The following is a 16,635-nucleotide window of genomic DNA, read 5'->3' as shown; positions in this document are numbered from 1 at the left end:
TCTTTTTTCGTAAACCAAATCACTTGCCAAAAATGCAAGTAAATTACTCATATAAGGACATTAATTTCATTATTTATTGCTACTTTTTAGCTTTGATCACAAAAGTATGGTTTCCCGAGCCATCATTTGAATAAGCTAACATTTTTTCAGCTTGTTTCTTTTTTCCTCCGCTTAGAACTCTTCCTGCGTGATTCGAGAAGACGGATCGAGGAGATTTGGAGTCGATTGATGGAGGTGTTTCTCCTGGAGCTTCAAGATTTGTCCTCAGGTTTGTCCTAGGTGTGCCACCAGGAGAAAACGTTCCATTACTTTGAGCAGATCGTGGAGACAAGAGACCCGACGCCAACAAATATGGGGAAGCAAATCCAGCTTGGGACGAGATCTGAGGGGTGGTGGGAGCCTTGTAAGCCTTACTCGAGGTATCAACCGATAGCTTGGGTTGCTGTTGTAGTTGATTTTGATTTTGATTTTGATAAGGAGACTGTTGTTGATTCTGTGAATGTTGATTGGCTGAAGACACTGTCGTATCATCTATTGAATCAATATTAGGTGACATTGTCGAATCTACCGACGTTTGTCCATCATTCGATTCATTAGAATAATGATTATACGGATATCCTCCATCAAAACTATCTCTTAAAAAGCCTCTTGCTCTAAGCTCCTCGTCTTTTGATTTCGTTTCTTCTCTGGCTCTTGCTAGCATCTCTTGAGCTTTATTTAAGCTGACAGTTGGCGTTGAACAGCTACTCACAACAGGTATTGAATCATCGATATCTATAGTTGCAGTCATAAGAGCCTTAAGCCATCCCCTCATTTCTTCCTTTGTTTCAACAGCAAAATAATGAGTTTTAGGCTGAGTAAATGTAAGACCTTTCTTAAATCCTGGGGCAGGAGGAAGTAACTTGAAGCAGTATCTACCAAAACCAGTAGAGGATGCATACAACGCAATATATTTGTCATTGGAGTTTACATCATTCTCAGTATTAACTGGTATTACCTTATGTGCCGTTATATCAATTAGCCCTTTCTCACGTTTGTCCCTCAATGAAGTGAAGTACGACAATCTTGTCCCATGTAAAGTGAAATATCTTGAACGCCATCCTAAAGTGCTTCCTGACTTTTTAGCCATCCAGCCACTAAAGCTTGCAGATTTAATTGCTTCGTCAGGGTTAATTTCACGAATTCCTTCTTGAAATGCCAGGGTTTTCAGCTTTTTGGATGTTGTTAAGTTTTTAAAATTTTGGCTCGATGTTGTCCTCAAGTTCTTAAAGCGTGAGACAGCGGTAGAATCCGATGCCGATCTCTTTTCATCTTTGCTATCTCCATTTGGAAGTTTTGCCTCGCTTAATTTGTAAGATATTGATTTCAGTTTCTTTGGAGATGGAGTACTCTCGACGTTTGAGTCGACTTCAACAAAGTCTAGAGGAGTATCCTTTTTTCTCGTTATCACAAGACTTTCTCTCTTCGATTTCGTTGGAGAGTTTGAGGAATCACTGTGCTTGTCAAGAAGCCCACCTTTAGATTGTTTTGGATTTTCCACAGTAGAATCTTCGTTTCCCGAAATAAACAGAAATAAGGAGGATCGTCTCTTATGACCTGAAATTACAGAAGCATTTCTATTGTGTCGATTAACTTCTTTACCGTTTGAGGCTTGGCTCATATTTCTATTGTGGCTCATCAAGGATTGTTCATAGACTGAAGATGAAGGTCTACTAACGGTTCCAGTGGTAGCTTTTCCGGCAGAGCTTGGGAATTCACGAGAGCCATTTGTTTTGCTCAGATAAAGCCCATCGTATCCATTATTATTTTGCGATGATAAGTCTTCGGGCAATTTTTGCTCAGTAGAGTTGGTGAATTTTTTGGACAACGAATGTTTATCGATGTTCGAAGTCTCATTTTTTGAATCATAAACTGCCAAGTCATCGAACGATTGGCTCCTCTTTCTTTGGTGATTGTACAAATAGCTTGGTTCTCGAACTTCAGCAGAAGGTAACAACTGACCCTGTGAGGCAGAGTGTGCATTATTGTAGTCATCAACACTATAGTTTTCATCAATAAGTTTATTTTTTTGAGGTGAGCTAGTTTTGGATCCTAAAGGACTCACGAATTCATCATCTGATGCTTCAGAAGGCATAATTTGACTTTGATTTTTAGATGCCTTCTTCGACTTCATTCTTGATGAAACCTCTCTTAATTTCTCAATCTCCTTGTAAACTTCGAATCTCGTCCCAAACGAATCGAAATCTAATTCCTTTAAGTAAGTCAAATCTAGTTCCAACAAAATAGTACCTGTAATTTTATGTTTGGCGAACTTATCAGCGACACTCAAATCAAATCCTAAAACAAGAGCAAAATAGGAGTAGACTTGTTTAGGTGTCCACTCTGCCACATGCAAAGGATTTATATCATCTGTTAATGATTGGGCAGATGGGTTCTTTTGGTGCCGCGCATTTGTGCCCGCTTTTCCAATATGTCCGCCGGCATTGTTGGAAAGATTTGTTGCACCTTGGAGTTCAAGAAGAGCTTGATCTATGTCACTCATAGTCTTATTAACTTGCTTGCTTGCTGAAGGTTTATTTTCTTTTGTATCTAGTTTTTCAAAAGACTCGGAGAGTTTGTTGACGTTTGTAGGTGTTTGAGGAGAGCTACCATTCTTTTTACTGACTCTTCTGGATCTTGATCTTAAAAGAGAGGCCCCGGCTATTTGATTTTGTATAAGTTGGGTAAAAGATTTCGGATATAGGCCGACCTCTTGACTCACTATATTCCTCCCCATATACCATCCGTCATTATATTCGCTGTCATCTGCTAATACCTCTACCTTATCGCCAGGCTTAAGATTCAATTCATCACCTAATCTCGCGTTGAATTGCTTAATACACAAATATAGGTCTCCCGTCGTTGTATTTATTGACATCTTGTTCAGTATAACCTCCTTTATTAGGTTAAGGAGTAATTCAAAAAGTTTCTAGCGTCTGGATATAAACTTTTTCACTATAACTCGAGAATATGAAATAAAATTAGGATCTATCGTATCCGTTGTAAATAGCTTTGACACCAAAATAAAATTTGTTATATCTATGGCTTTAGACCTGCTATTCCCCTACCTTTCTGATAACGTAAAAAGCACGCTTATTTAAAAAGATCGTTTGATTACTATATTAAATACCTTGTTTCGTGGCGACGTTTCCTTCCACTGTTATTGAACGGCTAAAAGTTTATGTTCTGTTTTTTTTTTTTTTTTTGAGTTAGATTTAGGATGAGAATGTGATTATGTAATCAACGACTTTCTTTTATTATCATACTAGCTTATGGAAAGAACTGTGTAGAGGAAGTGTGGGTAGATTGTTACAGCTATAGGAGGAATTTAAGTGCAACAAAAAAGAAAACAGCATAACTTCGAATAAACTCCACGAATCGAAATATCCATAAAAGTGTTGATAATTAGTGAACGTTTGGCAAATTAAAATAAACGTATTCTTTCCTTAGTTTATTTGTTATCAGATAATGCCACCCCCATCATCTCCTACTAATGACATTTCGCATGATTGGGAAATCTTAAACTCTTCAACATCAGACAGTTCATCCGATAATGAAAACATAAGAAGAAATTCGGAAGATACCAGAGGTACAAGATTGCATGCTCTTAATTTATTATCTGACTTCATCTTGAGGGCCGGAACCAATGAAAATACTTACCGAGATGACTGGACGAACAGGTACAGTACAGTGAATGATGGTGAATTGCGTATTAATGAGATACCTATAGAAATAAGGAATGTGAATTTCGATGGTAGAAGACTGGGTATAAGTAACTCAGCTGGTGGTGACGACGGTGATGATGATGATGAGCATGATTATCAATACATAGATGAAGATAATGATGATGATGATGATGATGATGATGATGATGATGATGATGATGATGATGATGATGATGATGATGATAATAATATTGATCCAGAAATTAATGATAATGATACTGACGAGGCTGATGTTAGGTCTGATATAGAATCTAACGAGATCTTATTGTTGTCCTCTGCTCGTCAAAATTATACTAACACGAATACTTTGATTAGTTCTAATGGAGAACGAAATACGGGAGGCATTCCTTTACGTCGTCAGAATGCCATAAGGTTGCGCTCGAGGAACTCACATGCTGAAAGAAGCGATCTTTCTTTGAGAATAAAACTTGCTAAGGAAGCTAAAATAATACATGAAGATATTCGAGGGCTACTAAATGCAGTGCTTTCAAACGCAGATTGTCCTGGTGTATCAACCATCTTCTCACAACATAGCATTCTCCATGAACATTGTGGGCGGTTAGACAAGGAGCCAAACGAGAACATTTTTTCAAGTCTAGATCTAGTTATGGATAGGTTCTTAAGCAGAAGAAAATCTGGACAGCTTTGGTGCCCTAGCAAGTCTTTATCAGAAGAGAAGGTTCGAACTCTTCATAAAAGAAAAGGATCTTTTTCTAGCAATAGACAATATAAAAGGCTTAAAACAAGAGCCTCCAAAGATAAAGAGATACCTACTTTTGGTTACAATACTTCAAAACGGGTACATAAAGTCAATTCAAGACCCTTGTCTTATAGCGAAAAGAATGGAATCATGGATGTAATGTTTAGCTCGCTTTTAAAGGAAGGATCAACATTCAATCTACATAATCTTGATGGTACGTCGAATGATCTTGATTTAATTTTCACGTCCGTTGATTATCTGGAAAAAATGCTCGAAGGCATGTTTTCTTTATCATCATCAAGTAATAGCCCTGCTGACCAGTATTACTTCGTAAGCAAGAAATTACAGCAATTAAAACAGTTCTTCATTGGAACTGATATTGCTGCGGATCGTTCAATTCGAAACAAACTATTATCAAAGAAGATAAAGCTCTTGGATTTTTTAAATAATGATCTCACCTTAGATACATTCGTTTTCAGCAAGGGTCACAAGGGATTGGAGCCTTTCACGATTCCGTTTAGTGGTAAAATAGTTGATTTCAAAAATTCTGATTTGAGGTTTCTTTCGCCAATTAATATGCCATCAAACATAAGAATAAGATCTCTCCATTTAGCGAGAACAAAGTCGGCCAGGGTTAGGCTTCAATTGTCAGAATGGATGCGAATTCAGCCATTTAAACTGTTTAGAGAGACTTATTTCATTCAAAGATTGTATAAGCTCGAAGACAATTTAAAATCCCTAACAAAGTCAAACTTAGCTCATAGCTTGACTCAGGAGCATCTTGAAATGGCAAAGGGGCTAAAATTAAATGCCTTTGACTTGACTAAAGATTTTCATTTCATCAAGAACAGAAAGTTCCCTATACCATTTATCGAAAATGAGCAAATAAAGAGGGAATTCGCCGTCAGTGGTTTTAAATCAAATTTTTTCCTCCAAGATTGGCAAAGAGCTCTTAGCGATAAGTTGACTGAGTTTGTTACTTGTCAAGATAATTGCTTGCTAAATGTGCAACTCAACTATATTTTATTTACTTTGACTGTCGACTTGAACACCTTGGCCGACAGACTTATCAAATATGTTTTGAAATTTTGTTCACAAAAATTGGTTGAAAAGTATGAAAGCATCATGAATAATTACTCTAATAAGGGAACAGGCGAAGAGTCGGAGAGAGCGATCATGTTATGCTCATTAAACAGAAAATCCGGAAAGATTGAAGTGCAAAATACAAGGGCGTTTCTCAATTATAAGAATATTTATCAATCCGATTTGCACGTAACCAGAAGTTCTCATAATCAATCAAGTTTATTCCCAGGAACAAACCAAGGATCAGATCACAGCCAAACAATTGACTTCGAAGGCTTATTTTCGTCCGATGATAGCGATACTGACGATGGCTTAAATTTACATACTAGATGCGAGAATCCATACAACGCAGATATAGTTACCACCTTAGAAGGCTCTATTAAAAGAAATGCAGAAAATTCATCGCTTGGGGGAGGAAATCCTAGCTATTCTCTAGTATAGTTTTACGATGTTTGTCATGAACCTAGTTTGCGTAGATTTATAAATATATACACGGATCTCACCAAAATCCCCATCCTCCCTTTCCTTCTCTCCTATCTTTCTTCCTATTCTTGAAAAAGTCTTTCGTACATTCTCTATATGCATCAAAGAATTCTTGACACACTAATTTATCTTCTTGATTTCTCAATAAGCAACTAATTGAAGCTTGCCTACTTTCTTCACATGGGTCATAATACTTCGAGGGTTCTTTCATAGTCCACCTGTATTTATGCCTATGGTTCTTGGGATTATCAGGGTAGAACTTAAATTCATCGACGCCTCCTTTAGTAAAATCTACTTTTTCTTTGTCAGTTATAACATGATCTGAGTCTACCAGTGATTCTTCATGCCTTTTGCCGTCATTAGGCGTGTTATATTCTGTTTTTGATAGTTTATCATCTGACATGGTTGTGCTGAGAGGTTTCATTACATTTAAAAAGCTGGCTGGCCACCAAATAAAACCGGTTGTGCATGCGAAATGAGAAGACCTAGATGATCTGAAAATAGAAATTAAATTTAATGAAAACTGCTTGAAAAGTAACTTCATAATGACATCTCAATCAGTTGTGTTTTTAGAAAATCAAGATGTCAAGTCTTGTCTGAGATGTAAAGAATTAATGGCCGTCATATTAACTAGGAATGAAAAATTTTGCAAGCAATGTTATCTTAGATTTGTAAGAGGAAAACAGAGAAAGCAGATGCAAGACGAGAGTTACAAGGTAAAATATAGCGAAGCGTTAAAAAGAGTGGGCATGCAGAAAGTTCTTCTTCCTTGGTCTGGTGGAATGTCTTCTTTGGTTTTGGTGGATGTCATAGGAACATTATTACAAGAACAGCGCGAAGCACACAATGGAAGACAAGGCTTTGAATTGATGATCTTACATATAGAAGAAGAAGAAAGCGACAGTTTGAAAAAGAATGTGAGGTTTGCTTTGAGTGAACTAGTTCACAAGTATAATCCTGTTCAAATCAAATTTAAAATTTTGTCGCTCAATTCATTAGCAATAGATCCATCCCTAATCAAAAAAATTGAAATAAATAATAGCTTCGAGGGACTATGTCGGCCTATTAATTTGAAAGAGGGGATAACTGTCAAGGAATTATTGAGCTCATGTGCTGATAGGTCATCAAGTGAAGATTTACTTAATATAATTCGTGACGATATAATCATAAGAACTGCTCATTTGGAAGACTGCAAAACTATATTGTATGGACATAGTATGACCAGGATCGCAAATGAAGTCATTTCTTTGACAGTTAAAGGTAGGGGCGCGTCAATTCATAAAAGCGTATCTGACCATGCAACTAATTACAAGGAGAAATCATTTAATATTATCTACCCATTAAGAGAAGTGCTATTAGTCGAAGTTGCTGCTTACTTGGAGATTGCATCTTTAAAAAGTTTTGTCATCGAGTCGACGAGTCCAAGGTCAAAAATTACAAAAAATATGACAGTCAGAGATTTAGTAACCCAATACTTCACTCATCTAGATGAAACAGGATATGCATCAACTGCATCGACGGTAGTGAAAACGGGTGAGAAATTGGGTGAGCCTAAGTTCGAACTGATTCTGTCTAACTGCCAGGTATGCGGCGTGAATATTCATCAAGATCCAAAGAAATGGCTAAGCGACATTACTGTTACCGAGCCTGCAGCACTAGTCGATGATGAGCAACGCAAATATGCTGATATGGTTAGTAGTAAAGCAAACGAAGTTATTTCTAATGACCTGGAAACACCTATAAACCTTTGTTACGGTTGTACCATTACAATAGCAATGCTGAGTAAGAATCGCGAAGTCCTTTGGCCTATTACGGATTCTGGAAACGATCAATCTATATTAGACATGTATATTTTAGATGATCTGCTGTAAATAAATTATGGACAATTTGGTTTTCAATGTTAGTAAATATTTGTGGAGGGAAGCATTAATTTGCGAAAAACTTGGTAAATTTTATGCTTGAAAGCAAGAATTAAATAATTGTAAAATAGAAACTTTAAAGACTCAAAAAGACAATACATTACGCTTACGAAACTTTACTACTGTGAGTTAAGCTTATTTTTGTATATTAGTAGCAAAAGATCCATATTCATATCTGATAGACAAAACCTTGGAGAATTTGCTGCAAATATCAGGCTGGGGATTTCAGAATAATTCGCGACGCAGAAAACAATTCGGATAGTTTTTAGCTCTATTTTATTTACCATTCGATTCAAAAAGAATATTCAGTATACAATTTGAGCGATGTATGCTCCAAAACTATTTGTTGACGATCTCTTTATGTTATGGAATAACGATGGAGAATCAAACTTACTTAGTCCAATGAGCAATAATAGAAAGGACCATCAAAATGAATATGTGGAAGACCAAAAGCGACATACCAAGCAACTATATGCGCCACCATTGATAGCTTACCTGGCGGATCGATCAGGGGCAAGCATATCACAATTAGACTATACCATTCAAACAGGTGTCAAGTCGAATGTGTCATTGCTTACTCCTTTGATAAAGGAGAAACTGGACCAATTGCATATGACTAGAAATTTTGGCTATTCAACTATCAGGCCAGTAGGTATCGGAAAGACGATGGAGCAATTACAGATTGAACAAAATAAACGAATAAATAGCAAAAAGCAGTCGGAAGAACTCTCATTTGCTGCAACAGTGGAGAACACAAGTGGGATAGCGCCAGATAGCTCCTTAAATGAAGAGACGAACAATATTAGTCGTATAGAGACAATAATTATGCCAAATCGGAGTAACGATGTGGATCTAGATGCCCAAATCCCTGACGCAGATGGCATAGATAGCGAAGTGCGAGATGACGATGACTTTGATTTAGATCTGGAGGAAGGGTCAATAGGAATTGATTTTGAAAATGGGATAGATGAAGATGAAGGGTTTATGGCAGAAGAAGTCGAGTATCAAGACGATCACAGCTTGAATACGGAAATGAATTATAGTGCAAACGTGCTAATTAATTCAGGGTCAACTGGTGTAACAATTCCTGTAACAAGTAATTCCCTTGGCGCAAGAAGTACGGTAACAAATGCTACTTCTGCAAATACTCGAGGAAGTACAGAGTTTCCTAATGGTGGTAATCATTATTCAGTATCTCAGGTACAATTCTCGTCTGATGATTTGGGAGATGATGAAAATGCAAATCTTGACATGATAATTGATACTAATTAACTTCTATATATGTGTACGCTATCAATAACCTTTGGTATTTTGCGGCGATATTTTAATCTTATCAACTTTAGATGCATGTAAATGTATCGCTGGCGTCATCCAACGACCACACGAGCACCTCGATCCTCTCCAGCTATACGCACCAACTTTACAATTACATTTAGGACACATTAGCTTACCTTCTATTTCTCCTTTTCCTTGAATTTCTTCCTTCATCCAACTTAAAGGCTCATTCAAAAAAAAATGTGAGCACAGCTGGGACGCCGTAACTGAAGAAATAACTCTCTTTGAGTTAGGGGCAGTCTTTACAAACAGCGATTGGTCGGAAGAGGAATCAGGCGGCTCATGAGACTCTATTTGCGAACCAAGAGCAAGTACTTGCCTGCATTTTCTGCATCTAAGATTTGATTCCTCAGGTCTGCAAATTCTTTCCAGCGTAGCATATATGTCCTGATTTCTTAAGTTATTACCAGATGGATCTAACGCTAAAGAGTTGGATACCAAAAATTTTCTGTAAGAAGAATCACTTTTGTCAACTCTGCATCCCATTTCTTCAAAAAGTTTCAACTGCGTGACAAAACCTTCGTTTGGTTCAGCTGCGCTATGTTTTCTTTTCACAGCATATGAAGCTTGGTCGTAACTGAGGTTATACTTAAACATCAAATAAGCTATCACGAAAGCGACTGATCTAGAGATTCCCTGCGAGCAATGAACTAGTATTGCTCCCTTATGCGCTTTCGTATTGCTGATTGATTCATTAGGAAATAATGCTGCGTCTATGAAGTTATTGGTATCAGGGAAGAGATCTATTATGTTAGTAGTCGTTTCATCCGTTATCTCTAATTGCTTGTGAACGTAGTTGTTGATGTATTGGTCAGGGAGAGATCCTGGAAGTAAAGCAAGTATATGTGAGATATTGTGCTGTTTCTTGAAGTCGACACCATGGTTGATGTCTTCAATAGAGGAAATGTAGATACCTCCTAGCACATTTATCATTCTCACTTATGCTCTTCTATTCAGAAATGCGATGACATAAAAAAATGCGGCTCTTGTGGGCCCCACTGGCGATGTCGAAAAATGTCCCGGACTTAGCTTCATACACTAGCCACTAAGTTAGTACATCTACTCCACAATATGGATCCCGCGGGGCTAGTCTGTAAACGTCCCGGTCAATTACTTGTCGTATACAGCGATAGATACTACATCAATACAAAATATTTTTTCTGCTTCTTGCGTGAGTTTCAATGCAACGGTAACTCATCTTTCTCAGTATACATCCAACACATTATATTTCTGTTCATATTAACTGGGAACTAAAGAATATCCTTGAAAGAGAGCTGAGACTTGCCTCCGAGCATATCCGCAGTTAAACATATATGACTTCTTTCATCATACTGTCTTCTCAAAGCATAACACAATAGTATCCAATAAGAGAATTGAAATGGGCAAATAGAGATGTACTGTCGATCGGCCCCTTTTGTCGGCCAATATACACGTCACCCGCATTTGCTTGGAATATGCCGCTTTCCAAGTTCAAATTCGGGCGCCGACCGAAATCGCTCCTGGACTCCGAAATCTGGGGTTGTGGCCCAAGTCGAACTGAGCAACCCAGAAGGCTTTTTACCGAGAAATAGCGCTGCAACCGTGTAGAGCCGTGATCCGCTAATCCATCTTGAAGTACTAGCTTCAGTTCATAAACATTAATTATATACTATGTATATTAATGCTATGTCATAGCTAGGTTTGGAGATCAGCCTGGGGTAGTAGATAGTAGCTGCGAGTTCAGTATTGATCTGTCTACATATATCGCTACCCGCAAAGACAAGAACTCCCCCCACAAATGGCCCAGTGTAATGGCTGTTAGTTAACTACGACGTATGATGCATTCTAACAAACTATTCGTCACATCTAAGCTCCGGGGAGTTCAAACTATCCAATGGCCACGGTATCCACACTACAATATACATCGCATCTATAGTATGATCTTTCATTCCGGACCGCAACCCGAGAAGTTGATTGGCCGATGGCTAACACATTGTTACCCGCAGTTGAATGCCAGTCATGCCGGCCGGTTGAATATTTAAATATCCTTGTACTTCCATACTAGAAGGTTAATTTTCGTTCAATCGTCTGATATATCAATATACGATTGTTAGAATTAATAAGAAGTCGATTTTAAAAGATGTCTATCCGTTCAGTTCAACGTTCCGCTACTGTTGCAAAGCGTGCATTGGGAGGTGTTCGTACTTATGCTTCAGCTGAGCCAGTAAGTAATTCATTCACAGAAAGGACCTTTGTCCGAGAGTGCCGTCTGGTATCAATTGAGTATCGCTTGGTAAACTAACACACAACAGACACTTAAAGCCCGTTTGGCAGATATTTTGCCAGAAAAGGCAGAGCAAGTCAAGCAATTAAAAAAAGAATATGGTAAAACCGTAAGTATTGGAGCTCACTAAGAATTTTGTGATACTTCTGAGTTTATCTGATCAAACTCATTAAATTAATGTACTATGATGAAGCGAAATGGCTGTTAATCTATTCGCCAATTGGCCAATTCGCCAATTCGCGAGCAGTTAATTTATGGGGATCGTTTTTTTGAAAAGTTTCACAAAAACCCCGGATGTCATGGAAACAGTACTAACAATTTTAGGTTATTGGTGAGGTGTTATTAGAACAAGCCTATGGTGGTATGCGTGGTATCAAGGGTCTCGTATGGGAAGGCTCAGTTTTGGACCCTATCGAAGGTATTAGGTTCAGAGGTAGAACTATTCCAGATATTCAAAAGGAATTACCTAAGGCAGAAGGCGGTGAAGAACCATTGCCAGAAGCTTTATTCTGGTTATTGTTAACTGGTGAGGTTCCATCTGTTGCTCAGACTAAGGCTTTCTCGGAAGAGTTGGCTGCAAGATCTGCTTTACCAAAACATGTTGAGGAATTGATTGACAGGTCCCCATCCCACTTACATCCTATGGCTCAATTTTCTATTGCAGTCACTGCTTTGGAATCCGAATCTCAATTCGCCAAAGCTTACGCTAAGGGTGTCAATAAGAAGGAATACTGGAAGTACACTTACGAAGATTCCATTGACTTGTTAGCTAAGTTGCCAAATATCGCTGCTAGAATTTACAGAAACGTTTTTAAGGATGGTAAATTGAGTGCTGTTGATCCAAAATTAGATTACGGTGCTAACTTAGCCCACTTATTGGGTTACGGTGAGAACAAGGAATTCCTTGAATTGATCAGATTGTATTTGACCATCCATTCTGATCACGAAGGTGGTAATGTCTCAGCTCACACTACTCATTTAGTTGGTTCTGCTTTATCTTCTCCATTCTTATCTTTGGCTGCAGGTTTGAATGGTTTGGCTGGACCTTTGCACGGTCGTGCTAACCAGGAAGTTTTGGAATGGTTATTCAAGATGAGAGATGAATTACATGGTGATTATTCTAAGGAGAACATTGAAAAGTACTTATGGGAAACACTTAATGCTGGACGTGTGGTTCCAGGTTACGGACATGCCGTGTTGAGAAAGACTGATCCTCGTTACACCGCTCAAAGAGAGTTTGCTTTGAAACACATGCCAAACTACGAATTGTTCAAGTTGGTTTCCAACATTTATGAAGTCGCTCCTGGTGTTTTGACTAAGCACGGTAAGACCAAGAACCCATGGCCAAATGTGGATTCCCACTCTGGTGTCTTGTTACAATACTACGGCTTGACTGAGCAATCATTTTACACTGTTTTGTTTGGTGTTGCTAGAGCTTTTGGTGTCTTGCCTCAATTGATCTTGGACCGTGGTCTTGGTATGCCAATTGAGAGACCAAAGTCATTCTCTACCGACAAGTACATTGAATTGGTCAAGAGCATCAAGTCTTAAGCTTGCAAATAAGAATTAGAGGTAAAAATTATCTTTTAGAAAGTTTCAAGTTTTTATTTATTTTCGGCTTCTATTTATTTGTTTGCATGTATTTTGCTGTAGGAGAGAATTCGTCTTGTTATTTTACTATTTGTTTATGTATAGTTTATTTAACGAAATTGATGAATTGTATTTTTTAATATTTCTGGACTGCATATGGAGTATAGCTAAAATTTAAACTTTTTCAGTAGTAGCACTCATAGAATATATGCTGAAGTTTTGCTAATGATATATAAAGGGGCAAGGGGATTTGCTTACACTGCAAGGCACTATGGGAAGAAGCCTCTGTATGCAAAGACGTTGCTGCTTCCGCAGTCGACTCTTGGGCCAAAAATACCAGTTGGAGAACAAAGACTCCGATTGATACAAGAATCAAGCCGAGAAATTTATGATTGGCAGTTGGAAAGAACAGAATATTCGAAAGAATTTGTTCTCCACGATGGCCCACCATATGCAAATGGTGACCTTCACCTTGGACATGCTATCAATAAGATTTTAAAAGACATTATCAATAGATTCGAGTTAATTCATAATAACGCCAAAGTGAAGTATAGACCTGGTTGGGATTGTCATGGCTTGCCCATAGAAATGAAAGCTATCCTGGGGGCTAGCGATGAGTCAAATCTTCTGGCAATTGAGATCAGAAGCCTGTGCCGCGAACTTGCTCTTTCTATGATAAAGAAACAACGAACACAATTTCTTGACTTTGCAATAATGACAAACTTTGATGATCCTTATATCACAATGTCCCGGAACTATGAGATTCAACAATTAAGGGTATTTCAAAAGCTTATAGAGAATGGCTTGTTATCGCGACAACTTAAACCGGTTTGGTGGGGATGTGAAACTAAAACAGCGTTGGCTGAAGCAGAATTAGAATATAACGATAAACACAACTCGATTGCAATTTATGTGAAATTCCCCGTATCTTCCGAAAATTTATTAGACAAAATTCATTTGAAGTATCCTTTTATCAAATTGAATCATGGGGATCTCAAGCTCTTGATTTGGACTTCTACTGCTTGGACAATCCCTGCTAATAAGGCAATCTGCATAAATAAAAATTTCAAATATACCCTTCTTCACGACGAGTCAAGCAATGAACATTTAGTCGTAGCTGAACTGTTAGCAGACAGAGTTTGTGAACTTAACAATAAATTCGTTCGATATGACAACCCTGTTTTAATTGACGGAAGTGATATATTAGGATCACATTACATCAACCCAGCTATAGGTCCATCTATCACTTTCCCTGTTCTTCATGGGGACCATGTTTTAGACAATGCCGGATCTGGTTTAGTTCACACGGCTCCTGCCCATGGCATGGAAGACTACTTGGTTGGTCAGAAATATGGTTTGAATATAGAGTCTTCTGTTGATGAAGACGGATGCTATATCGAAGATGTGATTCCTGGAATCTTCAAGGAATTGGCCAATCGAAAGGTGACGCATAAAGCTCTTTTGAAGGATTGTATTAACATCATGGATCTGAAGGATATGATTTACTCTTTAGACGATAAGTTTAAACACTCATATCCTTATGACTGGAGATCGAAAAAACCGGTAATACAGAGATCCACCCCTCAGTGGTTTATAAATATTGATAAGATTAAAAGTTTTGCAATTAATTCTTTGAGAGATGTTGATTTTTACCCACAATCGGCGAAGAATAGATTTTTACTGTTTTTGACTAACAGGAGTGAGTGGTGTATCTCAAGACAGAGAGTATGGGGTGTTCCTCTACCCATGATATATCACAAATGCTCGGGAGAGCCAATTACTGAAAAGCATGTCGTTAACTATGTGATAGACAAACTTGAACATTTAGGCACTGATGAATGGTTTAGGAGTGAAGCTAACATAGAACGTTGGCTACCTGGCTCCTTGAAAGGTGAAGCAAGCAACTACGTCAAAGGCAAAGACACAATGGATGTTTGGTTTGATTCAGGTACCTCTTGGACAACATTATCTGAAGATTGGCCAGAACTAGTAAGATCCGAAAGGCATTTAGCTGATGTTTATTTAGAAGGTAGTGACCAACACCGAGGTTGGTTTCAGTCTTCTTTGTTAAACAAGATAATTGCATCAGGAAAAAATGGAACTGATTTCAACTCAGTGGCACCATTTAAAAAGGTTATAACACATGGTTTTACTTTAGATAAAGATAATAACAAGATGTCCAAGTCAAAGGGAAATGTTATTGCACCTCTTCAAGTGATTGAAGGAGGTGGTAAACCATCACTTCCACGATTGGGTACTGACGGCATAAGGTTATGGGTGGCTTCCTCGAATTATAATTCCGATATTTCAGTGAGTAATGAGGTTTTATCAAGGATATTTGAAAATGTGAAAAAGTTCAGAATTACCTTAAAGTTTTTAATAGGCAACTTGTTCGACTTTAAGACACCTGTTGAGTATCAGAATTTGAGTCCGTTAGACAAATATGTTCTTTCTAGACTTTTGAAATTACAGAAAGAATGCGTGGACCATTATCAGAAGCATAATTTCTTGAAGGTTGTCAAAGCTATCAACACACATGTGAGCTCGGATTTGAGTGCTTCTTATTTTGACATTTCAAAAGACTGTCTTTACACAGATGCGCCGAATTCACATAGAAGAAGGGGAATACAGACTGTTTTGCAAATTATATTGCGAACTTACATAGGTTTGTTAGCTCCGGTTCAACCTTTATTAACTCAGGAAGCATGGAATGAAAGTTCTAAGATATTTTCTCGGCTGGAGACCTCACCCTTCATGGTTGGCAGATGGGAAGACTTTTATGAACTTCCCGAAGAATACGCAAATGCTACGGTCGAAGAAGAAATCCACAATATTTGGCAAATACGAGAAGCAGTCTTCAAGGTCTTAGAATATCTTAAGATGGAGGGAAAATTTAAGAATAAGTTAGAAACAGTTGTTAATTTAGATGTGTCTGCTAATTCTACTTTGCATAAAATATTGTGTGGACATAAAGACTTCTTATGTGATTATTTTTTGGTATCAAGAGTTACCCTTAACAAAAGCTTGCCCGACGATAGTAATTTCAAGCAGCTGACTAGTTTAGAAGTCGGTGAATGTAAATTGAGAATTGAAATTGGGCTGTCGGACCATGCTAAATGCCCAAGATGTTGGAAGTTTATTTCGGAGACTCCAGACCATCTTTGTTCAAAATGTCACTCAGTTGTAAAGCAACTTGAAAAATTGTAAATAGAATAGAAGTTAAGTCAATTTAGACTTATTTGTATATATTCTTAAATGTTAGGTACCCCATTAAAACTCCTCTCGTATCGTCTTCTGTTGTCCTATTTTTACAGTAGGGCCAACATGTCTCATCCATGTTCCGATGTGCACTATTCCCACGACCTCGTTTTTCGCAATGAGTTTTGGAAACACAGGAAATTTTGGTTTCCCACCGTAGACCTTGCACCGGTAGTTGGAACAAGTTGAGCAGCTAACTCGCCAGCAATGAGTGTTTTATTGAAGAAAAAAATTAGCAAC

At 37.9% G+C, this 16,635-nt stretch overlaps 8 protein-coding genes across 8 annotated transcripts; 5 read left to right on the top strand and 3 right to left on the bottom strand.

Moving 5' to 3' along the window:
- Positions 1-79: 79 nt before the first annotated feature.
- On the bottom strand, positions 80-2,917 carry BOI2 (Boi2p; the record flags this gene model as incomplete). Its single annotated transcript, XM_062951496.1, has 1 exon — positions 80-2,917. The coding sequence occupies one exon, from the start codon at positions 2,915-2,917 to the stop codon at positions 80-82; it is 2,838 nt and encodes a 945-aa protein (XP_062808493.1).
- A 590-nt stretch (positions 2,918-3,507) lies between these two features.
- PRCAT00001685001 (uncharacterized protein) lies at positions 3,508-5,988 on the top strand (the record flags this gene model as incomplete). The annotated part of the gene is made up of 1 exon (XM_062951495.1): positions 3,508-5,988. One exon carries the CDS (start codon positions 3,508-3,510, stop codon positions 5,986-5,988), a length of 2,481 nt encoding a protein of 826 aa, XP_062808492.1.
- A 58-nt stretch (positions 5,989-6,046) lies between these two features.
- PRCAT00001684001 (uncharacterized protein) lies at positions 6,047-6,574 on the bottom strand (the record flags this gene model as incomplete). The annotated part of the gene is made up of 1 exon (XM_062951494.1): positions 6,047-6,574. One exon carries the CDS (start codon positions 6,572-6,574, stop codon positions 6,047-6,049), a length of 528 nt encoding a protein of 175 aa, XP_062808491.1.
- Position 6,575: 1 nt separating this feature from the next.
- NCS2 (Ncs2p) lies at positions 6,576-7,901 on the top strand (the record flags this gene model as incomplete). Its single annotated transcript, XM_062951493.1, has 1 exon — positions 6,576-7,901. The coding sequence occupies one exon, from the start codon at positions 6,576-6,578 to the stop codon at positions 7,899-7,901; it is 1,326 nt and encodes a 441-aa protein (XP_062808490.1).
- Positions 7,902-8,273: 372 nt separating this feature from the next.
- PRCAT00001682001 (uncharacterized protein) lies at positions 8,274-9,221 on the top strand (the record flags this gene model as incomplete). The annotated part of the gene is made up of 1 exon (XM_062951492.1): positions 8,274-9,221. One exon carries the CDS (start codon positions 8,274-8,276, stop codon positions 9,219-9,221), a length of 948 nt encoding a protein of 315 aa, XP_062808489.1.
- Positions 9,222-9,242: 21 nt separating this feature from the next.
- On the bottom strand, positions 9,243-10,217 carry YVH1 (tyrosine protein phosphatase; the record flags this gene model as incomplete). Its single annotated transcript, XM_062951491.1, has 1 exon — positions 9,243-10,217. The coding sequence occupies one exon, from the start codon at positions 10,215-10,217 to the stop codon at positions 9,243-9,245; it is 975 nt and encodes a 324-aa protein (XP_062808488.1).
- A 1,693-nt stretch (positions 10,218-11,910) lies between these two features.
- CIT1 (citrate (Si)-synthase) lies at positions 11,911-13,098 on the top strand (the record flags this gene model as incomplete). The annotated part of the gene is made up of 1 exon (XM_062951490.1): positions 11,911-13,098. One exon carries the CDS (start codon positions 11,911-11,913, stop codon positions 13,096-13,098), a length of 1,188 nt encoding a protein of 395 aa, XP_062808487.1.
- Positions 13,099-13,362: 264 nt separating this feature from the next.
- PRCAT00001678001 (isoleucine--tRNA ligase) lies at positions 13,363-16,344 on the top strand (the record flags this gene model as incomplete). Its single annotated transcript, XM_062951489.1, has 1 exon — positions 13,363-16,344. The coding sequence occupies one exon, from the start codon at positions 13,363-13,365 to the stop codon at positions 16,342-16,344; it is 2,982 nt and encodes a 993-aa protein (XP_062808486.1).
- Between the last annotated feature and the right edge of the window lie 291 nt (positions 16,345-16,635).

Source organism: Priceomyces carsonii, assembly GCF_900007245.1.
Source record: "Priceomyces carsonii strain CBS4050 genome assembly, scaffold: Debaryomyces_carsonii_scaffold_2, whole genome shotgun sequence".
NCBI lineage: Eukaryota > Fungi > Ascomycota > Pichiomycetes > Serinales > Debaryomycetaceae > Priceomyces > Priceomyces carsonii.
Note: the sequence above shows the minus strand (reverse complement) of the source record. Positions and strands in the feature narration are given on the sequence as shown.